This window comes from Metopolophium dirhodum, chromosome 4, assembly GCF_019925205.1.
Source record: "Metopolophium dirhodum isolate CAU chromosome 4, ASM1992520v1, whole genome shotgun sequence".
Taxonomy (NCBI): Eukaryota; Metazoa; Arthropoda; class Insecta; order Hemiptera; family Aphididae; genus Metopolophium; species Metopolophium dirhodum.
Genome location: NC_083563.1, coordinates 312296 through 329611, shown reverse-complemented (window position 1 = coordinate 329611; position 17316 = coordinate 312296). Strand labels below are relative to the sequence as shown.

General features: G+C 27.9%; 2 protein-coding genes across 4 annotated transcripts in view; one reads left to right on the top strand and one right to left on the bottom strand.

The window, feature by feature from the left end:
• LOC132942416 (neurobeachin-like protein 1) overlaps positions 1-17316 on the top strand; it is a 136798-nt gene that overhangs the window by 14642 nt on the left and 104840 nt on the right. The gene's annotated exons all lie outside the window — the stretch shown is intronic.
• On the bottom strand, positions 116-16807 carry LOC132942417 (pro-resilin-like). Its single transcript, XM_061010763.1, has 2 exons — positions 16383-16807; positions 116-3204 (listed from the first exon to the last, which is right to left on the bottom strand). Exons 1-2 carry the CDS (start codon positions 16407-16409, stop codon positions 892-894), a joined length of 2340 nt encoding a protein of 779 aa, XP_060866746.1. The 5' UTR covers positions 16410-16807; the 3' UTR covers positions 116-891.

Sequence of the window (17316 nt, the reverse complement as noted above, 5' to 3'; positions counted from 1 at the left end):
AAAAGCTAAACTGAATTTATGCCATATTAAATAGTGTTGTTTTGAAAGTTAAAATATTAAGCATATTCATTTTGAGGATTAAAAAAAAGTCTTTCAATCAGTATGGAGTATACAGAATACGAGACCTTAACATTAGTAACTCCCATAAAAAAATTATAGATGCGCTACTGAGTTGAGTTATTTATTATAATATCATATTAATGAACTTATTTTTAATAGTGTATACAATACTGCAATACGCATATTATGTACGATATACATTTGTATTATGTATTATAAGATGTACTAATATATTTGTCGATTTTGAATTTTGTGGCGGTTATGATGTACTATGTTGAAATATTTTTAGTACTAAAATGATAATATTATGAGGGAATGATTAATTTTGTTTTTAAAATTTTTAATATATGGTAAATAATATTATAATAGATAGTGTTTCTTATATTTTAATTATTATAATAATATATTGAAATTAAATTATACATTTATATGCTAAGTACAAAGTAAAAAAATCACACATTTTTAGATTTTAATGTAAAAAGTGTGTTTTTATCACTATCTCTCTTTTACATTACATTAGTGCTGTGGTGATTACATTTCAATATACAAATTTGTAAATTTATTTCACCTTTAGTTTGACATAACAAAAAAAAAGTACATAGGTAAAATATATATATTTAAATATGGTATATATTTATTCGTCTAAATCTTAATATATAATTTAAGTGACTCACCATTAAATATAGTCAAAAAATAGGTTATTTGATAATATTCATACCACAACATTCTTTCAAGTATTAGAACTTGAGAGTTGGCAAAATAATATTGCATATTTCACAATAGTTAAACACGTTAACATAAAAGTATAAAATACAGAATTTTGTAATTTTATCATAGACTTTCAGTGATTTTCCATTGATTGTCAGAATAAGTATGAGCACTTGAATTTTGTTCAGAATTATATTCATTACTTCTATGATTAATTGGAGAATTATCACTTAGTGAAGCAAGGCTATCGTTTACTTGAGATGGTGATTCTTCGTAGTTAAAACTAAAAGTCTTTTTAGGTGCCTGAAAACCTATATCTGGCTTTTGTGTACTCTTAGCTATGTATTTTAAGTACGCATTTAGTTTGTCGTTTACAACTACTTTTTTCCCCTTCAGTTTTTCATCTAAATTTGAAGACGACGCGCTATCAGTGCTTTCTAAAGATTCTTTGTGGCGTCTTTGTAATATGTTTGACGGCGTTGTTTGTGTATCTGGACTCTGAGTGTTGTATTGTGAGCTAACCATATGAAATGAGTCTTCTGATAATTGGCTTGAATCTCTTTTATTAGTTGGTTCTCCATATGAGTTGACCATTGTTGAATGAGAATTTGGTTCTAGATATGAAACAGAGTTTGATATACTACTGTAAGAGCCTTGAATGTCTCCATTTCCTTTAGGTGAACCATAGGTAATTGAAGGTATTGGTGCACTAAATTGAGTACGGGAATTAAATAAACTTCCTATATTAAATGAATCTAAGTTGTTACTATGAGAAGAAGACCCGAACGAACTAAATGATCCAGAAGTTGGGGTTCCATAGGATGATGATGGGTCTTTAGAAGGAGAGTCATATGAAGACGAAGGTCTGTTAGAAGGTGCTCCATATGCAGTTGATGGGACGGGAAGTGAAACAGAAGGGGTTATTGAAATCGAATGACTAGAAGATGGTTCGTTATAGTTATTTGTCGGTACTCCATAAGATGTTGCTGGTGGTGATGGGGCGCCGTATGATGACGATGGTAGTGATGGTGCCCCGTACGATGACGATGGTTGTGATGGTGCCCCGTACGATGACGATGGTTGTGATGGGGCGCCGTAAGATGACGATGGTTGTGATGGTGCACCATATGATGATGATGGCTGTGATGGTGCTCCGTACGATGACGATGGTTGTGATGGCGCGCCGTACGATGACGATGGTTGTGATGGTGCACCGTATGATGTTGATGGCTGTGATGGTGCTCCGTACGATGACGATGGTTGTGATGGTGCACCGTATGATGTTGATGGCTGTGATGGTGCTCCGTACGATGACGATGGTTGTGATGGTGCACCGTATGATGATGATGGCTGTGATGGTGCCCCGTACGATGACGATGGCTGTGATGGTGCTCCGTACGATGACGATGGTTGTGATGGCGCGCCGTATGATGACGAGGGTCGTGATGGTGCACCGTACGACGACGAGGGAGGAGATGGTACGCCGTAAGACGACGATGGTTGTGATGGTGCACCGTATGATGATGATGGCTGTGATGGTGCTCCGTATGATGACGATGGTCGTGATGGTGCTCCGTACGATGACGATGGTTGTGACGGTGCGCCGTATGAAGACGATGGTTGTGTGGGTGCACCGTACGATAACGACGGTCGTGATGGTGCACCGTACGATGACGAGGGAGGAGATGGGGCGCCGTAAGACGACGATGGTTGTGATGGTGCGCCATAAGAAGAGGGTAGCAATGGAGCATCATATGTTAAAGAAGGGAAAGATTTCAAAGAAGATGATCCATATGAAGATGATTGACTTTGTGATGGTGCTCCATAAGAAGATGACGGTGGAGCTCCATAATTAGTTGACGGTGGAGCTCCATATGAAGACGACGGTGGAGCTCCATATGAAGACGAGGGTGGAGCTCCATATGAAGACGAGGGTGGAGCTCCATATGACGATGATGGAGGTGCTCCATATGAAGATGATGGTGGAACTCCATATGAAAACGATGGTGGAGCTCCATATGAAGTGGAAGGTTTAAATCCTCCTCCAGATGGTGGTCCATAAACTGGTTTTGGTGGTCCGTAAGATTGTATTGGTTTTGATGGAGGGCCATATACTGGTTTAGGGGGTCCATATTTTGTCTTTGGTGGTGGTCCGTATACAGGTTTTGGAGGTCCATAATTTGGTTTTGGAGGTCCATAGTTTGGTTTGGGTGGACCGTATTTTGACTTTGGTGGAGGTCCATATTGAGGTTTTGGTGGTGGACCATAAACTGGTTTAGGCCGACCACTAGATTTTGGTGGTCCATAAACTGGTCTGGGTCTTGATGGTTTTGGTGGTCCATAATTCGAAGGCGGTTCTCTTCGTATTCTAATAAGTGTCTTATCTTCAGCTTCTACTGTGTTGTAGAAACTTATTAAAGTAGTTAGTAATATTATCTGTAACAAAAACAAATACTTCTTTAGGTTAAAACTATAATGCAATTACAAAGTCTGTGGTTTTTCTTTATTTTAAAAAAGTAAGATATTGTTTGTTATGAGAAGTAATTTCTCATTCAAAAATCCAAAAAATAATGATTATGGCCCAGATGATACTTACAAGAAATAAGAATAAAATGTTATTTAATTATAAGTTAATAATCTATTTCATAAAAAAATTAACTTATTATTATCAGTAACGTATCATTTTTTCTCATTAAATTTTAAAATGTTTTTACAATATTTTTTCAAATTTGGGTAATTACTATAAGATATTTTAGTTTTAAACTTGATTATAAAACAAATAAATATTTATATACAAATAAACAATTATTCATCTCTTAAGTGAATGTTCAATCAATTTTAAAATACTAGCTTATTGTACATTATTTTTATTAGTATTGAGTATTTAAAATAAATTAAATAAGTTGCGCTCAAACATATTTTAAAATCCGATGACCTATCATTGTTTTCAAACTGAATAACATCAGTCTCTTTATAGTATATTGTTTATCGGTATTTTTTTTTATTTTTAATATATAAATACTCATATTGTACTACATCATAAGATGATCTGATTTCAAATAAAACTATTCACAAATTTATCTTGATTTCTGAAGAAATCTGTGGTCGATTCCGTGGAATATTTTCAGGACATTTTTTTTTGAGGATTTAGGTTATTATGCATTTTTTAAAAGGGCATTCAAATTTTAGCACCCATAGTTTATAATGTGGTATACAGGTGTACTAAATTCAAATTCTCGTATTGGTAATTTGTAATTATGACCTATTCTTATACTCATATAGCATTTCTCTTCACCCTTTATAGAAAAATTATAGAAAATGCTAATTATGTAAACAGTTTTAAAATATTTCATCTGTTAATTTATATTTTATGTTAAATTATACAGTTTTTCTTCAGCATAATACGTTTTAGATTCTGAGCGAAGCGATAAATGTATTGATTTTACAATGATGTGTGTTTTTTTTTTTTTTTATTTTTGTGTCTGTCATCACCTTTTAGGACAGTAAAAGTGCTTGGATTTTCTTCAATAGTAACTTTTCTGATAGGAAAGTGAATCTAGTTGGTACTTTAGGGGGTCAAAAGTAAAAATTTCTTATTTGTTTTCAAACGTGAAAAACAAAAGAAAAATTAAGAGAAAACGAGAATTTTTACGCAAAATCTGTTTTCGAGAAAATCTATTTTGGTTTTTGGTGTAACTCTAAAACAATTGACCGTGGGGACATGAAATTTTGACTTAATGTTTATATTAGCATTTTCTATACACCATAAAATTTACAAAATATTTTGACTCTTTTTGAGCTGTTTACGGACATTGTCATTTTTCAATTTTTTTAGTTTTTTTTTTTTAAATATCATTAAAATTTTATCTGTTGAGTAAAAAAGCTTGAAAATTTAATAGAAGGCTCCTAGGTTATTGTTTCAAAGGCAGATGAAAAAAATTAAAAGAATCCTTAGTCACAGTTTTTATTTATAAGCATTTAAAGTTCAAATTTTGAACAAATACAGAAAAATCACAAAAATTAGCAAACTATTTTGAGTTGAGAATTCATAAAAATTTTTCTTTTTAAATCTAAGATTTGAAAATGTAATATAAGATTACTCATAAGTTTGTCTACCTTTATCAAAAAAAAAATGTCTACAAGAAACTTAAATTAAATTTTTATGAGCGTCTGAAATTTATATTTTTACAAGATTTGATATTCACTCGATTTGTCATGTAACAATTTTCTTGTTTTATTGTAATTAAAAAACGAATGACTGTAGATACTTGAAAATTTCACTGAATGTTTATATTATAATGTTTTCTATACACGATAAAATTTTGAAAATATTTTGACTCTTTTTGAGCTGTTTACGGACGTTGTCAGTTTTCAATTTTTTTAGTTTTTTTTTCTAATAATATCAATAAAATTTTATTTGCTGGGTAAAAAAGCGTGAAAATTTAATATATGGCTCCTGATATATCATTCTAATAGTAGTTAAAAAATATTAAAAATACATAGGCACAATTTTTTTTTATAAGCATTTAAAGTTCAAATTTTGACAACATTTATCAAATTTATAATTTATTAATTATTTTGTGGTTAAAAATGTATAAAATGTTTAACTTTTATGGCTAAGGATTGAAAATTTAAAACAAGGCTCCACGTAAATAGGTTATATATAAATTACTTTATTCACAACAATATCATCAAATATACTTGGTAATATCATAGGCTGACTGACCGTTTTCGCTCAGAATCGTTTTTCTTATACAATGATATTATATCATTGAATTCAAATTTAACACCATCCATTACAGTGACCCACTTGTAACCTACTGTACAGCAGAGCGACATCCACTTATCCACCTTTATTTACATTGTTTATAAATTACGAGTTTTAATATCAATCATTATTTATCAGGCAGGCAATATTGCTTATGTAGAAAAATAGATGAAATAGTAATAATGGTGTGGAGAGAGGTGATGATTTAGACGTATACCCCTTAAGTGTGCTGCCAAACATCAATGTAAAGAAATTTCGCTGTTAATTTTTTTAAATTTAAATTATGGTAGGTAGTGAAATAAAATTAGAACTATGCTTATTATTGTATGTATAACATAATATGGCCCATTGCTAAAAAATTCAACTATATGAAATGATTGTAGAATATACAAGAAATTATGAAAATTTTAAATATTCTAAATGAGGATTTTTAAGAAATTTTTACTCATTATTAGGTAGCACAGGTAGATGTGTAAATAATTCTTACATAGATAGATGACTAATGTACAAAATAAAAATGTTAAAATATATTTTACGTAAACAATTAGAAAAAAATTAATTTATGTATAATTATAATACCAAGTTATATAAGCTATTGGTTTTAAATATTTATTTTTATTTGTTTCATCGTATCCTTTTACAACAGTATTCAATTGCTTAAATTCTTTAAATGATTTTATAAATGCCTGTTCAAAATACATCACAATAGATTTTGGTTGCAAATTTGGGATATTTATTTTATTTAGTACTTCGGAATAACTATTTTCATTATTGTTACACATTAAAATATATGTAAGTGGTTAGTGGATATACAATACAGTCAATGTTACCGTGAATAGTATACAGTTGATTTTATTGGGTACAGATTTGAACGTACCATCTGAAAACCATATATTTCGGAGTCGTTCAGTATGTATTTAAATTTAAATTTGTTGTTAATATCAATATCAATAACACACAATTACTGTAGATAGGTAAAGTGCGATTATTGTTGTGCGATTATTAGGTACTTCTAATCTAATCGTAACTGTTATAATAAAGGTTAAATTTTGAATTAATTTTTACGTGGGATATTTTGCAATGGAATATTTTTGCGGCGATATTTTGTCAGGGATATTTTGTTGTTTAACCATAAATGAAATATGTAAGTGACATATTATATGTACGTATTTTTCAACATAGACGTAACTTGGTTGTATTTTTTTTAGTGTGCATAAGTTGAATTACCTTTATATTTTATTAATATAATATTAATATGCATTTATGTATATTAATATATACGCTTATGTGCTTGCATAATAAAGATATTTTATTTGTAGACGTGGGTTATTATCGAAATAATATTTTTTATCTATAATAGTATGTATCATATGTGGGTTATAGGACATACTGTACATTTAAGAAAAATGTGGAAAACAAATGTAAATAGTTCTAGCATAAGATAAGTAGTGATTACTTTACTGATTTATTTATTTTATTTTCATAATTATTGCCAGCTGGATTGTATTACAGTAAAGACAAAAGTATTTTAGTAATATAAAAAAAAACAAGATATTATGAATACAATAAGTTTATGCGAACAAAATACAAATTAAAGTGTTAATTATACCTAAGTACGAAATTATGGGTAGTTGTTTGATATTAACATCATTCTTGGGGTGAATTTTTTCGCAAAGTTGCATTTTCGGCCAAGTGGTAGGTAAAAAGAATCTTTATGTCTGGTATTACCAGGGATACGGATGTTGAGTCGTTCCAGTGAGTGAGGGCCGTCGATGTTTCTATTAACTTATTGCTAGGAAGATTAAGAAAGGATGAGTTAAAGATAAAAAAAAGGTGGATAAGTGGATGTCGCTTTGCTGTACAGTAGGTTACAAGTGGGTCACTGTAATGGATGGTGTTCAATTTGGATTCAATGATATAATATCATTGTATAAGAAAAACGATTCTGAGCGAAAACGGTCAGTCAGCCTATGATATTACCAAGTATATTTGATGATATTATTGTGAATAAAGTAATTTATATATAACCTATTTATGTGAAGCCTAAGAGCCTTGTTTTAAATTTTCAATCCTTAGCCATAAAAGTTAAACATTTTATACATTTTTAACTACAAAATAATTAATAAATTATAAATTTGATAAATGTTGTCAAAATTTGAACTTTAAATGCTTATAAAAAAAAAATTGTGCCGATGTATTTTTAATATTTTTCAACTGTTATTAGAACGATAAAACAGGAGCCTTATATTCAATTTTCACGCTTTTTTACCCGACAAAAAATTTTTTATTGATATTTATAGAAAAAAAAACTAAAAAAATTGAAAACTGACAATGTCCGTAAACAGCTCAAAAAGTGTCAAAATATTATCAAAATGTTATGATGTATAGAAAATGCTAATATAAACAGTCAGTGAAATTTTCAAGTATCTACAGTCATTCGATTTTTAATTACAATAAAATAAGAAAGTTGTTACATGAGAAATCAAGTGAATATCAAATGTTGTAAAAATATGAATTTCAGACGCTCATAAAAATTTAATTTAAGTTTCTTGTTGACATTTTTTTTTTGATAAAGGTAGACAAACTTATGAGTAATCTTATATTACATTTTCAAATCTTAGATTTAAAAAGAAAAATTTTAATGAATTCTCAACTCAAAATAATTTGCTATTTTTCGTGATTTTTCCGTATTTTGTCAAAATTTGAACTTTAAATGCTTATAAATAAAAACTGTGACTAAGGATTTTTAATTTTTTACTGTCCTAAAAGGTTATGACGGACACAAAAAAAAAAAAAAAAACACACATCATCGTAAAATCAATACATTCATCGCTTCGCTCAGAATCTAAAAAAGTTATAAGAAATAAGAATGAACGGAGTTCAATAGTGAATACAGGCATAAATATCAAATATGAAATTATCAACCATGCATTAATGTCTCAATATTTACTATTTCATATAGTTAGTCAATATATTTTTTTAATAATGATAAATGTACCTACTACTTTGTAATCAAATGTTAAATAAGGGGGATTGAAATTTAATGCAATGCTATTTATTTATACTTATAGACTTTAGATTAATAGAAATAGGAATATAGTGGTTTTAAAATCAATTTTTTCGTTTTTATATTTTCTGTATATTATTATTTACTTCTGGTAGTAAAAAGCTCCTATGGTTCTTATGGTATATTAAACTTTATATTATTGGTTTATTGAAAAGGTAAGTTTTAGATTTTCTTAATAGTTACTTTGCACGTTAATAATATCTTAATGCCATAATGCGAAAACTGCGATTATCGTTTAGAAATCTGAGCCAGTGGATTATCGTCTCATGTACATAATCTACTCGAAAATCGTTTCCAATGATATTTTTTTTACCAACAATTAATAATTATTAATGGAGAATTATTTTGTTTTGATATCACTGTTATTTCGCTTGGATTTATAGTTATTGAGACTATAGTTTAAACAGTTAATGTATTTTTACGTATTTGAAAATATTGTTTCATTCTTATGAGCATCATAATATAATCGTCATACCGAAATACTCCTCACTTTTTTATTCTGTTTCCTCGTCTTACTGGGTTTACCTATATACTAAACTTCACTATTTATCGTCTTATGCGTTTTGCTAATTAATCTCACCCTCGCCTTTAACTATTCATAAACCATATTTTATAAATTCGTTCTTTTATTATTATTTCTTCTATTTATGATATTATTTTAAATATCATCAATTGTATCTAGGTATTTACACTGTTTTTAGACTCCGATTGTATTGTAATAAAATTAAACAGTTTTTCTTTTAAATGCCTTATTTATACAGGTACAGTAATTTGAAATATAATTAGAAAAACCGAGATCCATCCGCTCACAATCGTTTTTTTTTAATGCGACGGTTTATCGTTGCTTTCGAATAATCGAATGTACATATAATAATAATGATATTCCACAATTTTGTATCAAAGCGAAATTAGCGTTCAACACCTGGTATCAATATCCTGTTTTTTATTGAGATTAATAGCTCTTAATTAAGCGCATATAATATGTTCAAGAAAAATAAATAAACATGTTGATTTTTGTTGGTATTTATTAAGAAATGGTTGTCCCCACGGATCAGCCAGCACACAGTACACACCACTTATATACTAGGAATGTCAAATTATTCTAACATCACGTATAGGCCCTATACTTATGTTTTAATATAGATTATATAGCTATTTAGTATTTTAATTTAACATAGCTACGTCATTCGTTCAAGTATTTGACAGTCTGCAATTCGTATAAAGTATTTGTGTAGTGTGTATGACACATCGTAATTTTGCATATCCTATTTAGTATATCCTATAATACTTGTGTATGTTGGAACTTGCATAACATCTCACTTTTTCCATTCGCGTAGGATTTCATGTCTGTTTTTTTTCTTAATCGACGTCGCGTGTAATAGACAGTTTAATAGAATATTCCATTTTTGTACAGTTCGTATACTCCGCAACGAGATCACGTCTGTATATTGAGAGGTGTTGTGGTTTCGTTATGGGATTATTCTGTATAAAGAGAACTTACGGTACATAGTGCCTGTACGGGACCAACCAGATTTTACGAAAGAGATTCCAATAAAACAATCACTCGTAAAGCGGAAATCCATTGTAATTGAAATAATATATTTGTATTTATATAGTATATACATATGTATTTTATTTTTTATAATTTGTTAACCTGGTGTCCATATGAAAGTAGAATAATGAGATCAGGGCATCGTTATGAATATTGTTGTATTATACAACACACAAATATAGGTAGATATACCGGATGTTCAGGACAACATTTCTGACCACTGGTTCTAGTTGATGTGTTGACCTTCATCTACTGGCACCGATTCTTCGACCTATGTTTATGACCCCTTATTTTTTCTTTTTAATGCGATTAAGAATAGTAACCCCATTGATGAGATTGAATTTAAATTTTTGAAACTTAGAAACTATTAAAAATTATGTTCTGAAATAATAAAAAAAAAAATTTCCAGATAAGTTGGTCCGGTATTGTTAAGTAAAATGTAAACTATTTAGTTTATTCATATATTGCAATTTTCAGTTTCACGTCTTTTAAGCTAATTAATACATAGAACACAAAATAACTGTATATTGTAAACAGAACCTGATGACAAATTTAAAATTAAGCTACTTGGAACCAATATGTAGAACACTGTTACAATTATATTGATTGATTTTCATGACTTTATGATACTTAACATAATATTATATATTTCTATGTTTATAAAACCGTAAATCGTAAAACAATCTTATAACTGCATTAGTAAAATGAAACGGTTTAACGATTTCTTATATTTAAATTATAGTATAATTCTTCTGGTTATCACCTAATTGACCATTTATAGCTATGTTTATTTAATTTGTTGATACTATTGTTTTCGCTTTATTATACCTAATAATATAGACCATGGTATTTTAAATTTCAATACGTGTACGAGTTAAGTAAGACAGGTCATCTTTGAAAAGACAAATAAATTACATTTCAAATACTATACAAACGATATTAATTGACATATGTGAAAAATAGAATTACACTTTCACTGGAAATCATTGTTATTCATTTTTATAGAACAGTATTGAAATGGCGTTGATGGACGACTACCTATTCTATTATACTCGGCTGAATAAAACATTTCGGAGTTATAACTTTTTAATACAGTAATCACTGATCGTGTAGGTAGTGTATATAAGAAAGTTAAAATATAATAAGTATAAAATATCATTTAAACATTGGATGTACTAATTACGTTATAAATATTTTATCCGGCTTCTTTAAGATTATCTGCATGTCTACAATATTATATTTTCGTATATATCCACCTATATTATTTAATAACTTATCCTTATTCTTTCCAAATGTAGTTGGTAAGCCAGTATGGTACCTACTAATTTACTTATACTAGGTTGGTATCTACACTGGACCAATATGACAATATAAATACCAGGTTAGGTTTTTATATCTGTTATTTATTATTAATTATAAATAGAAATTTTTTACAATAGAAAATTGTTTGAGTTAGGTAGGTTATATAATATGTAAGTATGCGATTTAAAAAATGAAATTTTCACAACATTTTTAATTCGTAAAAATATTTGTATCTCAACGTTTTAAAACTTAAACTTAAACAAATACTAAAAATAAAGAATACTTCGTAAATATTAGAATGAATCTTTTAATAATAAGTAGGTACCTAGTTATAATCGTATTGTATTATTTATAAAAAAAATATCAAAATAAAAAAAAATTGTTGCAATTGGTATATTTTTTACTAGGTATATGAAAATAACTAGATTAAATTAATTTGTATCAGATTATAAGTGATGGTTTGTATAATACCTAAACATAAAATCACTTTTCATGTTAACAGATCGATTCAGAAAATATATTTTTCGTATGGCCCATTCTAAATAGATTAAAGGTAAGCTATAGAGACATAGAGTATAGACTCTAGGTGGTACTTTAAAAAAGTTGTTTTATACATTTCCCAATATTTGTTCTTAAAAATGCGTTCATAATTTTTAGCAAACCCGTGGAATGAGAAACTGATAGATATTTATGTACATTCTATAATTTTATTGTTTTAACAGTTGTGCGTTCTAGAGATTATTGAAATTACCACTTATTTAGACGTGTGATATAATTTTCAAAATAATTAAATGCGTTCTATACATGTGTCCTTTACATTTGGTTTTATTTAATTGTTATCAACTATACGACGGTATATTATTTTTTAGATTCGTTGTAGAATCGTAGCATTTAGTTTGCTGAATTTTGAGTATATATTAAGATATTTTTATGTAATTAATTTCTAATACAAAGTTACTCGACCGTAATATTGGTTCGACTAAATTCATTGTTAAATTATGTTCATTCTCACTTAATATTTGAAAAACGTTTTTATAAAAATGTAGTTCTATATTATATCATATTCATAATAACTTATGAACTATAATATTATGATCTAGAGACCAGCTTGGTATGAAATGATTAACTATAAATGTAAAGTGCATGCAGTATTCTCAAACATAATCTTGTTACATGGTGAACAAATTGAGAAACTAGTACTAAGTACAGCTTGTAAAGTTTCTGGTCTTTTATTTTACAGAAAAATCTATCTTAATTGTTAAAATTTAACGATTTAATATAGTCAGAGCAGATTACTCAATAAATATATATATCCACTACCCTTGCAGGAACCATAATCTAAAAAAAAATTGTTTTCTTTTGAGTATATACCTATACTTAATTAGATTTTGTCGAACGGAACGATATGTTATTATAATTTATATTTATTTTGATACTTTTTGTGTTTGAATTATGTATATATACCTATAATGATGTATACAAATATATAAAAAATAATATTCTGTGTTTTATATTTGTCATGGTAATCGTTAAAAAATAATTAAAAAATTACAGTTATGACTTTTTAAGTATTGAATTACGAAGAGCATTTTAGATAAAACATCCGATATATATCATAATATATACTATATACTAACTCATTTCATTGTCCGTAAAAATGACAACTCTTAAAAAAATTGTGATTGTTCAACTCCTTTTGTGTGTAAGCCAGTAAGTGCAACTCATCCACCTTTGTAGGAAATGTGTGAAAATTCGATTTAATGCATATTTGTACCTGATCTGCCCGATTAACCATTTGCAACCAATAAAATAATAAATACTAATTTTCACTAATTATTTCTCCTATAACCAATAGCAACCATTTATAAACAAACATTTCTATCGTAAATCTCAAAATCCCTGTTTAAGCATCTCCCAGGGTAGGTTCACTACCGGGTCCAATTGAGAAGCTAAATCATCCCGGGAACCACTCGAGCACACGTAACAAATTTCATAAAAATCTGTCCTGCTATTTAGGAATGCATAAAGGACAGACAAACATTAATTTATATATATATATATAGATTAATGTATAATATAATATGTACATATTATTAAAAAATTACCTTGAAGATTGTTGTTATAAGTATTGTACAGTTATTGATTATAATTTACCTAGTACTGTAATGTGCTACCTTCTTGGTACGTCTGTAATATAAAATAGAATCTACGTATACAGTTTACACTGTTATAGTTATATATTACATTTCGTTTATATATATTTAAAATGCTTTATATATTATGTTTTATAAGTTTCAGTACGAATAAAAAGTACAAAATGTAATTCATTTTAGATATCATGATTCATTATACCATGGATCTATTATTGATTAATGAATATAGTGATTAAAAAACAGTTTAACTTTTATTTTGGGTCATTCATATTTCAACAAGTTATATTTTAATTTTTAACTAATTGATTATCACCTACAAATTTAAAAATTAAAACAATAGTATTATCGTCATTGATATTATTTTTGTAAATTAATTTTCTTAAATGTTCGTATTAATATAGCTGATACTAATTATACCTACCTATATGTATTATATGTATATTATATGAACATTATGATTTTAGCAAAAGAAAATAGTTTAAAGACCACCTCTTGCAATAATTATTAGTTAGTATTTCATTTCAAGAAATTAAATGATTTTAAAATCTCTTTCTTTTAATATTAATAATGTATTAGTAAATTATCACTAATAAAATCTTCGTGGAAAACCGTGAAAGTATATAAGATATTAAATTCACACGTAAAATTGGGAAGGGGAGGGGTCTTCTCTTTTGTTGTCTAAGAAAAGTGAAAATTAATGTCTTACCTTCGTGTGATTTATGTGCTTTTATTTATATGGATTTTTAAAACTAATTTCTATTTTAACGGATTGCTTCTTAATATGGGTTTTACGTGTTTTACTTATTTATTCTTTAATTTTCAGCTATAAATTAAAGTAACAAATAGTTTGTGTATAAATATTGTTTATGAAAAAAATATATGTTCTTAAGAAAAATAATACAATTTTTGTAACAAAATAATAGTCCATTGCATATGACTTGTAATATTCTTCATATAATACTATTAATTAATTCAATCTAAAGTTAAATATAAATTGAACACTTAAAGTAAGAGTCCTAAAATTTTAAAATGTATCATATTGAAATATCATTCTTTTAATAATATTTATGTTTATTAGATACAGTATTAACAGACTAAAGTAAATGGTTGCATTAAAAATGATTTTCAAGAAACAATAAATTATTATTGAAAAATCCATTAAAAAAATGTATACAAGTATCTATTATACATTAGGTAGTTATAGTATAAATATTAAGTTTACATAAAACTAAAGATTAAAAATGTTTTTAGGAAAATCTGTTTATAAATTATGAAATATTTTTCTAAAAATGTTATTATGATTAATATTGCAACGCTTTCAAATTGAAAACATGAATATTATATGAACATTTATAATTTATTCAACCTAAATTGTTCGTTATATGCCAAAAAATAAAATTATTTCATTGAAAAAATGTTAACTAAATTCTTAGTACCATTTTTGAAGTGGTTTGAATTTTGTTTTGAATAGTGGCCCTTTAATATTATAAGTACAATATTTGAGGGACTAAATAAATGTTATTGACACAGATACTTATAAATTAAGGGAGTGGAATGGGTATATATTTTAATTCGGGAATCTGGCCTTCAAAGTATCCTCCTAAATTGTGCCTATGGGTTTAATTATCGATTACCGATAGTAAGGTTAGGTACCTAATATGAATAAATAAATAAATACAATAAATATATAAATACTTCTATAGTAGTAGCAGTAGTTGGCAATGGTTTCATAGACATTTTATACATTTTTTCATCATATTTTTCTTTATGGATTATAGAGTAACACTAGCTAATGATTAATTCTATCTATTATACTCAAATCTTTGTTTTATTACCCAAGACATTTTGTTTTATTATATATGCTAAATTATGCACAATTTAAACTTCAGACATAAAAATATTTTGAAATTATTGAACCATAGTAATAATTTAATATATCTATAGCCGATATATTAATCGTGTCCCTATTACATTTTCCTGTTTAAGTTGAAAAGACCATAGTCAGTTAATGGTTAACTACATTTTCAAATAGCATTTAACTTTTAATAAGTTTTTTACTGTTAAATGTAAATAGTTCGATTTTGTTTTTGTAATTTAGAACAAAATATCAAAAATCGATTTAATTAAACATGATTATGCAGTGACTCCATATTTTCGCAAGTTTTATTTAATTTTGTATACTCTGGTATGACACATTTCAAAAAGTATTTATTATTTAACATAAAATGCTGTTAGGTGAATAGTCAGCTGAATTTGTATTATGTACCTATATACGTTATAAATAATAAGTTATAATGCAAAAATAATAATAAAAATCATATTTAAGTGGATATTTTTAACTGTGATAACACTCGTGGATCGTATCAAAAACTATTCCTTTTTTAGAAATAATCTTTTTAAATAATAGTAAAAAATAGGGACAAAATTAAATTAAATTATTTAACCAATAATATGGTTATTATTATTTGGTATGTAGATTGTTAGTATTATTTACCGATTATTTCTCATATATTTATTTATAAGTGTTATAGTGTTTATACTAGTCAAAACCTATTATTTTACAATTTTAAAACCGGTGAATAGTTGGTTAGTTATGTATTAATTTTATAGGAAGTGTCACTACTGGGTGGCTTCTTTCAACAATTCCATTCATGTTAATGTAATATTTTATCCCATATTCTTATTGTGCCTCCAGGGTACTAGATTGTATATTTCATTTAAACATTTAAAAAAAAAAATGTATTAATTTTAATTGATTATCAAATTACTTACTGTTTGAACCATTCGTTTAGCCATCATGTTGTTGTTTGTTCTAATCCACAAAAGATAGTAATTTTATGAACAAAAAAAAAACCGAATGTATAGACGAACAATTTCAAAGCACAAATTACGAAAACAAAAAAAAAACAACACCGTCAATAGTAACTGTAGCTGATAATGTATAACCGACAACTATGGTGATCTATTGATCGACGATCGTAATAATACTTAAGGTACACGGTTACTAACTGCACTTTGCGCGCACTAGCCGCGGATTGTCGATACAGCGGCGTCCTAGAGCTCACTGCTGGTTCGTTGAGCTGTCTCGACGGATGTCTTCTTCTCTCGCCAACGTTCTGTAGCGTTAGCACCCGGAACTTACTTTCCCACTTACACTCCGTGAAAAATACCATAATAGCCGTAATCCCATAAACCCACTGAACATTTTTTTTTATTTTTTGTGTATCTCTCTTTCTCTCTCTCTCTCTCTCTCTCTCTCTCTCTCCCTCTTTATCGCTTGTAATTGATATGTAGCTGACCGTGAATAATATAATAATACGCGCGCGCGAGGCCGTTTCGAGTTCCTCAGTCCATTACTAGATACATGGTAGTACGAAACTTTCATCGTGTCAAAAGAAAGCCACGATGTGCGTTAATTAAGATTGTCTTGCATGATGGTCAGATGGTGACTAACTGTGTAACGTCAGTGATGAACCAGTTTCTGACCCAAAATTCGCCTAAAAAAATAGTTAATAAATTCCAGAATGTGCATTTTCACTATTAATGATTATCAGGTTTGTAAATTATTCGAGTATTAGTATTTGAATACTTTTTAAATTCTGAGTATGAATATATATTGGTTTTGCAATTATGTGTGTTTTTATTTTTATTGTTTTGTATTTGTCTTTACTCACCACCCTTAAGTACGAGCAAGAGAAAGAATGTG

Excerpts from the sequence above, each read along its gene's own strand:
- LOC132942417 (XM_061010763.1), bottom strand. The coding sequence starts at position 16,409 with ATGATGGCTAAACGAATGGTTCAAACA. Across the intron at positions 3,205-16,382 it reads CTAAACGAATGGTTCAAACA|ATAATATTACTAACTACTTT; the intron begins GTAAGTAATTTG and ends TTTTTGTTACAG.